The 15,780-nt window shown below is 44.2% G+C and overlaps 1 protein-coding gene across 1 annotated transcript in view; it reads right to left on the reverse strand.

Moving 5' to 3' along the window:
* The window catches only part of CTNNA1 (catenin alpha 1), a 157,320-nt gene that overhangs the window by 50,542 nt on the left and 90,998 nt on the right, over positions 1-15,780 (reverse strand). The window contains exon 8 of the mRNA XM_019534836.1: positions 13,249-13,401. Within this exon, the coding sequence (XP_019390381.1) occupies positions 13,249-13,401 (153 nt within the window). The remainder of the gene's footprint in view (positions 1-13,248; positions 13,402-15,780) is intronic.

Below are 15,780 nucleotides of genomic sequence, written 5' to 3' on the forward strand. Positions count from 1 at the left end.
ATTGAGGTCCCTTCCGACCCTAGCATCTATGAATTTATGAATCTATGTGAACCTGATCTCAGCACTCTCTCCTTTGCTATAGGATCATAGGAAATTAGAGCTGAAAGAGACCTCATGAGATCACCTAGTTTACACCCCTGTTCAAGATGGCTGGGATTGTTTAGGCAGGTATGCTGTTAAGTGTCTGCCTGGTTTGCTCTTGATTCCACAATTTCTCTAGGTAGCCTGTTCCAAAGTTTGACTCCCTCCCCTGAATAGGCACAAAGTTCCTCCTAATCTCCAACCTAAATTTCCTCTGCTACAGCTTGAGGTAATTTATTTCTAGTCCCGTCTCCCACTCCATCCACTCTATAATCACCCTGGAGATATACAAGACATATTAAATTCACCCTGAGTCTTCTCTTCTCCAGACTGAATAACCCTAGCTCTTTCAGCCTCAACTCAGAAGTCTTGCCTTCCAGGCCACTAAATAATTTTTGTTATTCTGTTGGACTCTCTCCAATCTGTCCATATCTTTCTTGAAAAGTGAGGCTCAAAACTGGACACAGTCTTCCAAGTAAGGCCTCACCAGTGCTGAATACAGTGGAAGAAAAAAAAAATCACTTTTCTTGATTTTAAAGTGACACTCTTGTTGATACAACACGCTGCTGACTTTTTTTTTTTGCCACAAAAGCACACCATTGGCTCATACTCAATTTATTCAGACTCAATGTATCCCACAGGTACTGCAGCCTAGCCACTCATTCCCCAGTCTGCATTTGTGCATAAAATTATTCTGTGCAAAGTACAGGACTTTGCATTTGTTCTTGCTGATTATCATTTCATTGACTGCAGACCATTTTTCCAGGCTATCCAAGTCATTTTGAATCCTAGCCTGGCCCTCCAGGGTGTCTGCAACTCCACCCAACATGGCGTTATCTGCAAATTTGCTACACATTGTAATGAAGAGCTGGGGGAGGGGGAAGAGAGGTGCCAAAGAGTGGCAGCATTAATTACCATGGCTCTGTGAGGTAATGCAATTAATGCTGCCACTGCTTCCTGCCCTCCCCCCACCACATATTTCTGGACCCCTGGGGACCTATTTCCCCAACCACGTACCAGATTAGGCCAGTGCCTGGGGCTGGTCCATAGCTGGACCCAGCACACTGCCCCAGGCTGCACATAGCTCTAGTCAGCACATGGTTCTAGACTGAGAGCCTGGCCCTGTAGCCAGTGTGCAGGGTCAGACCCAACATGCCACCTCGGTGCTAGCATGCCAGGATTAGGCCCTAGCACCAGCATGTTGGATCAGATTCCACTATGCAGCCCCAGAGCTGACATGCCAGATCAGGTTCTGACATGCAGCCTCCAGCCCTGGAGATGCCATACTTCTAATACTTACCTCTACCCCATTTTTAACAAAAAGTTGTCCCCAGAGTTATCAAAGAATTTACTGGACTGCTTGTATGCTGTTATGTTCCCCACCTCCCCACCCAGCAGATGCCCTGGTAATTAATTTGGCCCATGAGAAACAAGTCCTGTGATGTGAAAACTTTCTTCAGTTGCTTAAAAGATGACCATGTCCACCTCCTTCTCCTGGTTTGATAGCCTGTAGCAGTTGCTCATCATGATATTCCCCCTGCTGCTCTCCCCTGACATCTACCCCATGGTTTTCAGAAGGCCTACCTTCCACTTCTTACTGCTATGAATGCCAAGTAAAGTTTTCAAAAGTCCATAAAAGTTCCTTTGGTTAAGCAACTAATTAGGCACCAAAACTTATTTCCAGTTAACTTAGCACCGGAAATTGACTGAGTATAGAGGGGTTGTAAATGCACTGCCCACCTGGAAAAAGGTATAGAGGAAGAAATATTTACTAGAAGGAACTACTTCTACAAAAAAGCTTCCGAGTCCTCGATGACATTACTTGTCTAGATTCCAATACAGTTAGGGAATAATAAGATTAAAAACCAGGCATTGGGCTGTATTTGGTTACTTATACATTAAGTATTAAAAGCACTAGCAGAGGTAACCATGCATGAAGCTCTTAAAGCTATTTAAAAGCGCTTTTGGGACAAAAACATTGACATGCCTGGAAGTAGAATGTTGTTACGCCCTCTAACAGTTTTTACCTACATGTGTGTGGTGTGTGTTGTTTTTGTTTTTAAAGGCTACAGGCCACTATTATTGTGAACATGAACTGTACCTTCATAGACATCCTTTACAGGCATTTTTCTATTGAATACTTATGCCCGTCACTGAGGAAAAGATAATTTTGCTGGGGTGGGGAAGAAGGGGTAATGGAGGAGAATCACCAGTTAGTCAATTCCATCTCTTCTGCGTCCCATCTACCTTCACTGCCCATAGCCTTCGTATCTCCTTTGGCCCCCAGAGATAAAAGTGTAAATCTCACAAATGTTACTTCAGTCTCCATGGATAGTACTACTAGGACTTTGTCTCTGCTGAAGAATATTCAACAGCTCTATCTCATTTCAACTTGATTACTGCAGCTTCCCGATATGGTCTCCATGAATACTGAACAAGAAGAATGCTCTATTCAGTTCCACTAAACACTCTCCATTCGTATCAAAGTTCAGTTCAAATCTGCAATCATTTTATGTTTCTATTAGCTTGTTCCAGCCATACAGATTACTCTTCTCTCTGTTGTCTCAAGACACATGCAAAGAAAAAGGAGCACCCTTTCCTCTGTTATGCCCATTCTGTCCTTCTCCCTTCCCCACTTACACCCTTGTAAATTAAAGAGTATTTCCATTTTTCTACCCTTTGTACTTACCAGCAATCACAGAATCTGCTGTTACACAATGCTGTATAGCAGGGCTGCCTAACTGTTGGCCTGCAGGCTATATGCAGACCGTGAGCAGTTAAACTGCACCCCATGCGGCTGGTTGGCATGGCTGCAAGAGCCACTGGGTTGGTGCAGCTCCAGAACACCTAGAGTGAATGCCACTGCCACCTAACCCCTCTCCCTCACCCACCCTTCCTTGTCCACCAAATTCAGGTCTTGGGTCACCACTAGCAACTAAAAATCAAAAATCAACTGCAGAGGAAAAAAAAGGGGCAGGTGGGGTAAGTGGCAGTGGCATTCACCCCCTGATGAATTCACCTTCCGGTAGCCATACTCACAAGCTGCTGCCGGGAAATGGGCTGTCTGGCTCACAGGATGCCCTACAGGCCAGATTTGTGGGGCCAAACGAGTTGGACACCTCTGCTATACAGTGTCAACATACTAAGTGAAACAAGCGACAAACACAAGAACTGTACAAAAAGACTGCTTGCTTTTGTTTAAGTATTCTATGCAGGGTCTCTCTCGTTTTGTAAGGAAATGAAGAAAGGAATGATTTGGTGATGCTTTCTTATTTTACTTATAATTATGTATTTATGCAAAGAATGAATGCTTAAGAAGATATTAACAACGGCAAATGAATTTATAAAGATAATAGTTGACGGATAAAATGAGCTTGCAGAGAGAGTTTATTCGTCTGGAAGATGCATCAAATTTTAGATGGCATATTAAGGAAATGTGGGTCATTTACTGTATATATTTGTTTTAAACTGCTGTCTGTTTTATCCACAGAAATTATCGTTACAACAACGTGCCTGTTCTCTTGAATTGTTGAATAAACATGTTACTATAAATTTTAACATGGAAATTAGATTCTTGAATTGGATGCCTTCACCTCCACTGTCCATCCCAGAGGGTGAAGACATTTACCCTGTACTGGAAGCTTATCTTTGAATGCAACAAAATATACAAATAAAATAGAAGCTTTGCAAACATTTCTGATAAAACAGCTCACATCACAGGGGAAGTAGGTTCTCAGGTACCACAGCAACGACAGTGGTTTAAGTCTTAAGAGATTAAAATCTCCAAGAACTCAGAAATAGTTTCATGTCAATATTTGATACCAAGTATTTTCTTTTCCTCAATGTGCAGACCACAGGTTCAAAACCGCTGCCCTAGATGATCAGCATAGCTCCTTCAGCTAAGAAAAACAAAGACTATGACACAGCATACACTATCTGCTTCCTGGTCTTAAATCAAGGTTTTTGTTTTGGGTTGCTTTTTTTTTTAGTGGGCGGGTGGGGGGAGGAGTTTGGAATAAAGGCTTTTAAGTGAAATCTCACTTGAGAAAAGTATTCATGTATTAACTATTGAAAAAGAAGCATGTCCCTGAAAAGCAAGGTTTATTCAGAGTTTAAAAGCATTATGAACTATTCCAAAATATCCTTCATTAGACCTTGCACCCTTAAATCTTTGACATTTTTAGACTGCAAACTAGTTAGGATTAAAAGTGTACATTAGAAAGAAATCCCTGATAACTGTATCAGCACAATCTTATTCAAACCTAAAAGCTTTCCAATTAAACTGCACAGTACCAGACAGTTGGAAGTCAACAAACCTAAGTTTTCATTTTTTTTCTGAAATATTAAATGCTATGAATACAAAGTTACTGGTTGACATTTTTGGTATTTCATTTTCAAAATCAGAACAGCAAAAACTGGTATATTGGTCAAAAACCAGCTGCAAAGGTAAAACACGAACAGAACTGCAGAGGGGAGAATGAGAGCTAAGCTGGGCAGGGAAAGGCCATTTTGGTTGGACTGGAACTGAATTTCAAGATGTTTGAAAGGAAAGGACTGACAAGCTCAACATTACGTCTTACGGTTCTGTCACCCCTCCAAGGGAGCAAATAGCTGGCTCTGCTGTAGGTTTGATTGGCAAGGCTAGAGAAAATATCCGAGACTCAGTTTCTAAAAAGTAATGTGCCAACTGTCAAAGTAATGCCCTGGTTATTCTTGCAAGTCAACTTCTGAACTTGTACTGAACCCCCTTATAAGGTAAAGCAAATAGCTCATTTAACAGACTAACTAACCCTAGTACAATGGCTTTGAAAGCCACTTTTGAAACATACTGTTCAATACTGTAAGAGGAACAGAGGCACGTCATACCTCACCCGTGTCAACTGAAAACCTTTTAAAAGCAGTTTTTGCCCTCTCTTGAAGCAGTAATTCACAGAAGACAATAAAAGGCCTGCGTTCCAGAAACCCATCAAGTTACCAGGTTGCCTAAGATGAATTTGTTCTGACAGACCACAACAGGCAAATGTGCTCTGCAGAGGAAAGGGGAGAGAGCACACAAAACAGAAGAGGAGTCAAAGGAGAAAGTGCACGAAGTGGAGAACTCAAGTGGGGAGGCCCAGGATTTCAAGTCTCATCTCCACTGCTGTTGTTCTTAATACTGTTAGGTGCTCCACAACTCTTTCCAAGCATGACTCCTTATTCTAGGAAACAGCAGCATGTTCACCCCTCCCCCACCCTTCACCCTCAGATAAAAGGGAGATAACAGAATGGCTGCACAAAAAAGTACTCCGGGTAGAGCTGAGATTAGGACCCAAATCTCTAATACTTAAATTTCATCTACAGTACCTTTCAAAAACAAACCTGCAAAAGGGTACATTTACCCGAACAGGTCACAACTACTGCTTTAATTTCTAGACCAGTGGTTTTCAACCTTTTTTAGACTCGCAGCACCACCCAGAAAATGCCAGGTCTTCATTTTCGGGTTTTTTTGACCACAGAAAAACAATACAACAGTTTCCTGTTGCAAAAAAACCAAACAACTCAGAAAGACCACAACTACGGATTTGTATTCGAAATCTCTGGGCTCACCTTGTGAATCATGCTTGCAAACCTAACAGTGCTAACACTGTTGGCACTGTGTAGCACCCTGGTTCAGAAATCACCAGCGTCATCCCAGTAAGAACCCCTCACAGAGTCAATTATGTCATGATTCCAAACAAAGCTCAGTGTTCCACATTTCAGTCATTTGTCACATTTTGATGTTTTGAGTCACCCAGTAGGAGGTCCCAAGACTGAAAGTTATGATAAATTACCATGTACATTTCTGCTGCAATAAAAAAAGGAAAAGAAAAAGCACCATCTATTCTCATTGAGCATCTTCTGCTCATATAATTAAGTAACTTCCAGTTGTAATGTTTTTTCTGCAACAGCCTAAGAAAAAAAGTCCAACATGCTATAAGGACAATGACTTCCAACTTTTTTTCATCCAATGATCTTACAAGGACCCTTCTAGCCCTAAACTTCTGTGAATCTGTGAAAAACAGCCTCTGAAAAACCATCAAAGCACATCACTTCAGTATTACCTTCAGTCAGAGGTGTTTATTGTTTACGTGCACAAGTGTTCTGCCTGTAAGGACAGGACTTTACATAATACACAAGCTCCGAACAATTCATTTGGTGTTTTACATCTAAACACAAAGCTAAGTCCATAATACCACTTTATGCACTGATAATGGCAACTAGTCGGTGCTTTTCAGGATATGCCGAGTAGAAAGGCAAGTCTCGTCTACATGGTAATTGACTGGTATAGTTGTAGCAGAATAATAATTCTGTTACAATTATCTGAATGCATCAGAATAGCATGTTCAAACCATGTCAGAGTTATACTGACATACCTACAACAGACTAATTCTACTGCCATCTTCTATGCCAGTGAAGTTCTCTCTCCCTACAGACCTAAGAGAGCCAACTGCTTAGAGAAATTAGACTTCAGCAGATGAATTCAGTGGAATTACAACAGTAAATTCAGATTTCTGAATTATATCAATTTTTAAAAAACTTCTAATCTCTACCTGCAAATAAATTTATACACTTTGCATTTATGTAAAAGCAGGTATTTTAAAATGCAAGTTCCCCAATTATCAGTTCTGCCAGATAATTTTCAAATAAAAACTGAATTGTAAAGATTCCTGTTAACTGTGGTTAATAGTCAACTGTTCAGCATTGGAGTTCTAGCTCCAGCTTTAATTACAGCTGCCTAGTCATTTCTCTTTCAAGGCCATTCCACTGCAATTGTTTAAAACTTGGTTGAACTTTTCACCCTCTAGGCCGACTTTGTTGTCTGGCTTCTGCAAGACATTTTATTTTATACATAATTAGATAAATAAGATATTAAATAAAGCTGGGATGAAATGCATCTTAATTTAAGAATGAAACAAGAAAAAAGCACTTTTTACATGGTTTTTATCAAATGCAAAAATTTCTAAAGAGTTCTTAGGCCAAAAAGGTTGTACAGCATTAGAAAGTGAAAAGTTGAAAAAGTGTAAGAAGTGCTTCCTACTGCCCCAGTGAAAATTCGTTTTGTTTTCCCTATAAGAAGATGCTTTGAAAAAATCTCAAGTGTATGCATATGCAGCTTGTTTCCTCACGCACTTTTGAACAAATGCACTTCAATGTTTTACAAGACTAGAGAGCATGAACAAATGGGTCAAATTTTGAATGCAATTCCTCGCTTGCTATTTACACTATGACCTAAAGTCAATCCACAGTGACAGAGGCAAGTCTGACTGCTTTTCTAAACAGCTTTCTAGAATAAAATTTACACAAAAAAAATCCTCTGCAAATCTGAATTCAATCTCTGCTTTAAAGTCTTCCATGCGAACTAGTGGGAAATTTTGCCACTGACTATTTTGTCAGCAGATTGCAAACAGTTGTCAGTGTTGTTTCGCTTGTCATTCTGGGGCTGTCTAACCAAATAGCAAAGGCACAAAGTTTAATTTTTTTTAAAAGGGAAAATGCCGTTAAAGCTAGATTAAGAGGACATCAAAGCTGCAACTGGGGGGGAGGGGTGGGGGGGGAGACTCAGAAGGCAAGAAATGAGAAGTTTTAAAGATGCACAGACAACAACAGTTAATTTGTTTGGGGTGCCAACTTAGGTTGCATACCACACATTCAAATAACTTGGGAGATTTCTCCCAGGTTGGTTCTCCTGGTATAGGAACCTACCCAGAGCCACGTATACAGACATTCAAATACTGAGAACCTGAACAGTAGAGAGCTTGAAATGCTGGCCACTGCATAGGAACATATCAAAGGACTGTGAACAAACTAAATATGCTTGAGGTTGGGGGGAGTGGGAGGAGGCCGGCAGGGGGCATCAAATATGTGTGCGCGTGTGCATGTATGCACATGGCAGCCAAGCAGTGATGGAGAGCATTTCCCTTAAGTAAGTTGGGGGGGAGGGGGCAGGGGAAACATATACCCTCTCCAATTTCTGTACCCACAGCAGACACAGGGCTGCAGCTGGCCTAGACCAGCAATGGCAGAAATCACCCGTGACCCAGCAAGCAGGACCTGGCATGGGAAGGCAGAGTGGGGTGGCAAGACTTGTTGCTGTCAGCACCCTCATGCCAGCAATTCCACCAGTAGCATGAGAAGCAGGGATCCTGGTTTTCCATGATACAAACAAACAAAAAATGGCAAATTCTACAATAAGATCCCAAAATCTGTGGTTAAAATTAAATGCCACCCCCTGACCTGTTGGTGTCCCTCACTCCCCCACCGCAAAGTCCCCCAGCCTTGCTTGTACCCCTTGCCCCCCCACCCATAGCCCCTGCCCCCCAGTCCTGATTGAGGGGGCCCCCAGCTGCCAGGGCTATGGAGCCAGGGACCCAGGTCAACAGCCCCGTTCCCAGTGGAAGGCAGCAGTTGCTACAGCAGGAGCACAAGCCAGCTCCCCTCCTGCTGTCTGCCTGCTGCAGGCTCAGGTGGGACTGGTTCCTAGTGGCAGCATGCACTTCCAGGAGGCAGGGGGGACCCACATCCCCCAGATCTGGGGGTGGGGGAGGGGCGGGGGGTGTGCACTGCCCCCATGAAGACAGAAAAAGTGTGGCAATGGCAGCACAGAGCTTGCAGCAGCAGACAGCTTTCTGGTTTGGCATGCTGTGCCTTGCCGCGCCAATCGCACACACTGCGTTTCAGAGGGCCTGGGGTAGGGCAACAGGGTGGGAAGCACAGCATTTGAGACCCAGGGTTTGCAGCTGGCTGGGCACTTTGGCCAGGGGAGTGGAAGTTTGCAGTTTCCCCACTTCCAGATGGGGTGCCTGGCCGGCTGCAACGCCCACCCCTGCAGCTGGCTGGGGGCTGAGGGAGCAGGGAGGTTTGTAGCCGGCTGGGCACTCCGGCCGGGGGGGAGAGGCGGGGAATGTTTGCAGCCTGCCCGCTCCTGGCCAGAGTGCTCAGCAGGCTGCAAACCCTCACTGCTCCCAGCCGGCTGCAAACTGGACTGCCCAGCCAGAGTGCTTGGCCAGGGAGTGCCTAATCTGGCTGGGGCCTGAGGGAGTTGGGGAGGCTGCAAACCTTCCACCTCCTCCTGGCCAAAGTGCCTGGCTGGCTGCAAGCCTCCCCGCTCCTTCAGCCCCCAGCCAGTTGGGCCCTCCCTGGCTGGACACTCTGGCCAGGAGGGGGCGGTTTGCAGCTGACTGAGCACTCAGACCAGGAGCAGGCAAGATGCAAATCCTCTCCCGACCCCAGCGGCTGGCCAGGGAGTGCCCAAGCTGGCTAGGGGCTGAGGGAGCAGGGAGGTTTGTAGCCAGCTGGGCACTCCGGCTGGAGGTGGGGGTTTGCAGCCTGCTTGCTTCCAGCCAGAACGCTTGGCCGGCTGCAAACCCCCACTACTCCCAGCCAGGTGCAAACCTCCCCTCCCAGCCGAAGACTGCCCAAGCTGGCTGGGGGCTGAGGAAGTGGGGAGTTTCACAGCTGGCCAGGCACTCCAGTTGGGAGCAGGGTGGCTGCAAACCCCCTCCTGGCCAGAGTGCCCAACTGGCTGCAAACCTCCCCGCTCCCTCAGACCCTAGCCAGCTTCCCCTGCAGCTGTGCCCTGCAACCCCAAAGCCTCACTTGCTTGCAGTAAGAAGAGTGAGCTTGAAGCAGCCTCCGGTAAGTGCAAGTGTCAGGCCCCACCAAGTGTCAGGCCCCACCCTTCCCCTCAGGGCAGAGCTGGGGCCTTTCTATCCGTTTTGCAAACAGCTCTTGCAGCCTGGAGCTCTGCCAGTCTGCAGAGCTCTTTGCAAAAATAGGGAAATCCTTGGGTTGCTCTGCTAAAAGAGAAAATCCATGTTTTCTTTGCTAGAAACAGGAAATCCACATTTTCCTCGTTTTTCCAAGGGAAACGGAAAACTCGGATCCCTGCTGAGGAGTAACAGGTCGGGGGGGAAAAGGGGGGGACGGGACACTCTGCCCTTACCTCCTTCTGCCACCAACTGCTCACATGCTGGGCCGCAGGTCTACCACACTGCCATGGCTCAGCCACCTCCACCACTCCCCTTAGGCTGCAACTCCACCCTGGAAGATGGGGTGAGGGGCAGTGCAGGTGACCTGAGGGTAGTGCAGACAGCTCCTGCCCAGTCCAGCCAGGCTGCAGCCCCATGCCTGCTGTGGGCGCAGGAATCGAGGTGGAGTGTTAGACTATCTGAATACTCACCCCTGCTCCACACACTGGGGGTGCTGGGGGAAGGGGAGCAGCAGGTCAGGATTAAGGGTGACCTCGAGTCCAAAAAGGTTAAGAACCACCTCTCTAGAGGCTTCCTTAGTCTGCATGCCTTAGTCTACACAGTCTCCCAGGGGACAGTGAGGGGGTTATGCTGGAGGACTATATTCTTTTCCTAAGAGAAGCCACAGCATAAACAGACATTGGATCTCCCAGGAGCAACTTCAAGGTCTCTCCTGAAGAGGCCAAGCCATTTCCAACACCTGGAAAAAAAAGCTTGAACTTCTGTACACTCAGTTTCTCCTGGGGGAGAAGCAACTCCCCAGGAGAAACTGAGGGTGCCTGTACACAAGTGCGGAGGCTGCTGGAGCAGTGTAATTACTGTGCTCCAGAAGCCTCCCATGTCTCATGTATCAGCATCCCCACACTTCAAAATGGTGATGGGGTGCTTGAACTAAAGTTCGTCAAATGCGCCTTAGTTCAAGCACCCTCATACATGAGATGCTGTGGTGCTTTAATTAGAATGGCTCTCGGAGCTGCTCTGATTAAAGCGTACCCCCCCGTGCAAATGTAAAGGTACCCTGACTGTCTATACAAGGCCTTAAAGTATTGTTCTTATTCAGTTTATGCTGGCCAGACCACTACAATCATACACCTGCAACAAGTCAAGAAAGAATCTTGCCTTAAAAAAAATTTGAAATACAGATTAGAATAAAGTTTGCTTTAGGCCTTAATACAAAATACTGAGACTGGCATAAAGTACTCATAAAAAACATATTTTAGGGGTGCAATGATGGGCAGTTTATACAAAGCTGAAGACAGACTAGTACAGCTTTAAGTTTTAATTTTTCCAGGTGGTCCAAAAAATATGCAAGAGGAAAGCGGTTTTGGGGTAATATTTTTCTTAACACAACCATACATAGATATTAGACAAGCCTTGAGGCACAAAGGGTCCCTCTTCACAGAACACCTTTAGATGAAGTATGTGAGAGGTAAGGATTTTAGTGGGTGATATCTTTTATTGGAGGAACTACCTGGTTAAAGTTAGACAAGCTTTCAAATGCAAGGCATTCTTTATGGGTATCATTCACTCAGGTATTGTAGCCAAAACACTAATGAGGTTTTGATAGCATTGAATAAGTGATCAGGGAATTCTGGTTGCTCTGAACACAAATTCACTGTCCTTTCTTTATTCACAGTGAGTTTCTCCATGATGGTTAAAATGTACATTACTACTTCCAACAGTGTTCAAGTTACCTAAGGTTATGCTAACCTGTACTAAAATGCCTCACAATACTTATTTAATGCACCTATATAGTGGTGGCAAGAGTACCTTAAACTAGTAAGAAAAATGTAAAATTACTGCAAGGAGAACTACCTTCAGTAAAACTGATTTGACAGTTACATTGTTACTTTAGAAAAATAAAGATTCTCACGGTGTAAAAATACTCAAGCCTGAAAGGTAAATGGACTCAACTGTGGTCAACCAGCAAAATAGAATATTAACAGTGATACATTTTAATCAGCATTTGACTTTTTACAAATGCTACTGAGCTTATTAGCACCAGTAATGATTCACTTAGCCCCACAGCAGCATATAAATGGATACATCAAACTTTTAAAAAGCTAGCAAAACCAGCTATGCATTAAGAGTGAATAATAACTGCAGACTGTGTTCCTTAGGTGTTTAGTCTGCATTACCATGAAAGAACAAAATGTGAATGCTCAGGCAGTCGGTCAATGTTAAGACATACTGGTCATGTCTACACATGTGCTTTACTGTGAAGTACGCTGAGGAGTAAAGCATCACCATCTACACGTGCAACGACATCAGGCCACAGTAAACTAATTACCACTGCCATAAGATAGTATTATCAGGGACAGTATTATCTTACAGTGGAGTAATTAACTGCAATTAAATACAAGTGTAGACGCTGACTGTGGGCATAAATTGCACCTGGTCAGCCCAGGAAGCAAGGGGCCAGACTCCTGCCTCCCACCTAGCTGCATGGCTCCATACTTTCAGGATCCTTGCACACCAACCAGCCCCTCTATTGCTGCCACCTGGAGCCTGGGGCAGAGCAGGGCAGGAGTGTCCCTGGCATAAACTGCTCTGCCCCAGCTCTAATTGCTGCTGTCCCAGGCACATGTGTAGATGCTGCACCTGGGAGTAGTTTATTCCAGATCAAACTGCTCCAGAGTTTACTGCATGTGTAGATGCAATTACCAAGAAAGACATGGAACAAATTTCATGTTTCTCAATTGTAAAGCAGTTGCCAAGACATTCACTTGAATGACAGACTGACCCGTGTTTTACATATTGCAATTAAATGGCAGACTAATCTGTTTAAAGTAAACACTGTTAGAAATATCTTGCAATTAAGAATGAATTCTATTTGGTGGCCAAAATTTACAATTAGTATTTTTATACCAATCCCATTTTACAGTTGTGCACTGACATTCATAGCGTTTTGTATGGAAATCTGCAACTTTCATTCTAGACTTCTAGAACTCAGCTCATTTAGGTACAAATTTAATTGGAAATGTATATTAACACACATTTTGTGGGCATGAGACACCCCAACTAACACTCAGGAACTATTCATTTCAGTACCTTAGAAAAATTTTAGCGCAATATAAACAAATGAATCCACAGTACTTAACTCCCACTTTTAAATACATTTCCAATATAGTTTGAGTCTCTGATGCATTATCTCCATTTCACTAAAACTACAGCAGAAGCAACATCTTGTTATATCACTGCTTACAAGATTTTTTTTTGGTGGGGTAGGTACCTGAATGAAGATTTAACTGAACTAACTGAATTTAATTAACTGAATTTGAAATTAAACCAACTGCACATTAACTGAATTTGTTAACTGCTAGAATACAGCTGAAGAAAGCTTAGAAGTTAAGTTAAAATTAGTACAAGTGCTGCCTTAACTAGGTTTGTACCACCTTACCTCAATCAACTTATTGGCATGTTCACGGAAAACTTGTGCATATTCTTTAACTTCCTTTTCATTCCCATTCTTGGCAGCTTCAATCAATACGAGAAGTGGAACATTTGTTTCCAGAAAAGAGTCTGACACATGATCCATAACAGCTTTGCGGAGCTAAAAATTAAAATCAAAATTAGTTAATTTTCTTTTACCAGAAATTAACCACCATTTTACTGCAATGAAATAATAGAAGAGACAGATTTGTTTCTTGCAAAAATCTGAGCATTTGTTCTACAACCAAACCCTCTTTCACTACCTGACAAAGACTCTTCTGCTCTTGTGCTCACGTGGAAGGTTTTTTGTTGCAATTCCATTAAATCTTTTTAAAAACAAGAACGCCTTTGACCTCGTGTCCCATGATGTCCTCATGGAAAAATTGGGAAATTGAGGCCTAGACAATTTCACAGTCCAATGGCTGGGGAATGGGTTCTGTGAACAGACCCAGTGAGTGATAGTTGACAGAACTGAATCAACTTGGCACACAGTAACTAGTGGCACCCCACAGGGCTCCGTTCTCAAACCTGTACTCTTCAAAGTGTTTATAAATGATCTGGACTTGGGTGTTACAAACAGACTGGCTAAGTTTGCTGATGACACCAAGCTACGGGGAAGTGCAGTCACCCTAGAGGAGGGGGTGTCAACCGGGGGTACATGTTCCTCTGGGGGTACTCGGGAAGGCCCTAGGGGATACGTGGCAACGGCGCAGAGAAGTAGGGGGCAGGGCCACCAGCAATTTGTGCCGCTGCGTGCCATGTGCCACCAGTGCTTTTGTTTTCGCTGTGCACTGCCAGCACTTCTGGTTTTGCCATCCTCGCCCCCCTCCCACTCATTGACCAGCCACTGGGGGACTCCCTGCTTCTTGATCGGCTGCCAAGGGTACCGACCAAAAAAGGTTGAAAACTCCTGCCCTAGAGGATAGGTCAGCCTGGATCGCCAGCCTCGACAGACTTACAAGGTGGGAGGATCAAAACCTGATGGCATTCAACACTGAGAAATGCAAGGTGCTCCACCTTGGGAGAAAGAACCCACACCACACTTACAGGCTTACAGAGTGGGCAGTGCTATATTAGCTAGCATCATGTCTAAGATAACTTTTGAACTCTGTGAAACAGATTAAGGCAAGCCTGTAGTATAGACTCACAGACATTAGGGCTGGAAAGGACCTCGCAAGATCATTGGGTCCAGCCCCCTGCACCAAGGGCCAGGAAGTCAGCTAGGGTCAAAGGATCCCAGCAACATAAGCATCCAAATGCTTCTGGAAAGAGTCCAGAGTAGGTGCTTGCACCACCTCTGGAGGGAGTGTGTTCCATTGGGACACTCTGGTGAACAAGTAAATCGCCCAGATCCTGATGCACACCCCTGATATATTTATAGGCTGTCACCAGGTCACCCTTGAGCCTGTGCTTTTCCAGGCTGAAGAGTCTCATGGCTCTCAGCCACTCTTCACAAGCATTATTCTCTTGCCCTCTGATCATGCATGTGGCTCTCCTCTGGACTCTCTCAAGCTTCTCCATATCCTTCTTGAATTGTGGAGCCCAGAATTGAATGCAGTACTCTGCTGCGGCCTCATCAAGGCTGAGTACAGTAGGAGGATGACAGCCTGAGATCTACTTGAGAAGCATCTATGGATGCAAGCCAGAGTTTGGTTTGCTTTACCAGATGCGCCATCACATTGGTGGCTCATGTTCATCTTGTGGTCAATCAATCATGATCCCCAAGTATCTTTCAGCCGTGGTGCTAGCGAGTGTAGCACTGCTGAGTCTATAAGCATGCTGCAGGTTTTCCCCTCCATCCACAAGGTGGAGTACTGTGGTACCCAAGTACCTTGCATTTGTTGGTATTGAATGTCATCAGGTTTGTATGGACACATTTAAATTAATTTAGAAGTGTTTATGCTAGTTTGACACTTTTTTCTTTGCTGATTAATATGTTGATTTGATGTATTAATTCTACATAAGAATAACATTTTAATTTTTTTAAACACTTTACCAACTTTGAAAACACTAAAGCCACCATATTTTGATACATCCAGGGTTAGATTCAAAGCAATATTTCCATTTTGTAAGTGACTTGTCTTTAGTTTATAACATAATATGCACATACACATTTCACACCAAGAAAATGCTCTTTAAAAATAGTTTTCTGACTTGTAATTTGACTCCACAAGAGTTGTTTCTTCTTATCACTGACTTACTATCATTAGCATGACAATTCAGCATCTATACAGGGGTGGGAAATTATTTCAGCTAGAGAGCTGCTTAATGAATTTTGGTGAACTGCCTAGGGCCGCAAAGGCCGCCCCACCCCTTGATAGGTGCCCTGCCCCCTAGTTGCCATCTTGGGACTAGAAGTCCCACCCCTAACCCCTGACGTTTGCCATCAAAAGTCCTTCCCCTTGCTCCCAGAAGCACTCCTTGGGGGGGAAGGGCGGGAGGGGGGGCAGGTTGCCATCTTGGAACCAGAAAAAAGTCCTATACTAAAAATGAAACATTT

This window comes from Crocodylus porosus, unplaced genomic scaffold (genome assembly GCF_001723895.1).
Source record: "Crocodylus porosus isolate Cpor-Errol unplaced genomic scaffold, CroPor_comp1, whole genome shotgun sequence".
Taxonomy (NCBI): Eukaryota; Metazoa; Chordata; order Crocodylia; family Crocodylidae; genus Crocodylus; species Crocodylus porosus.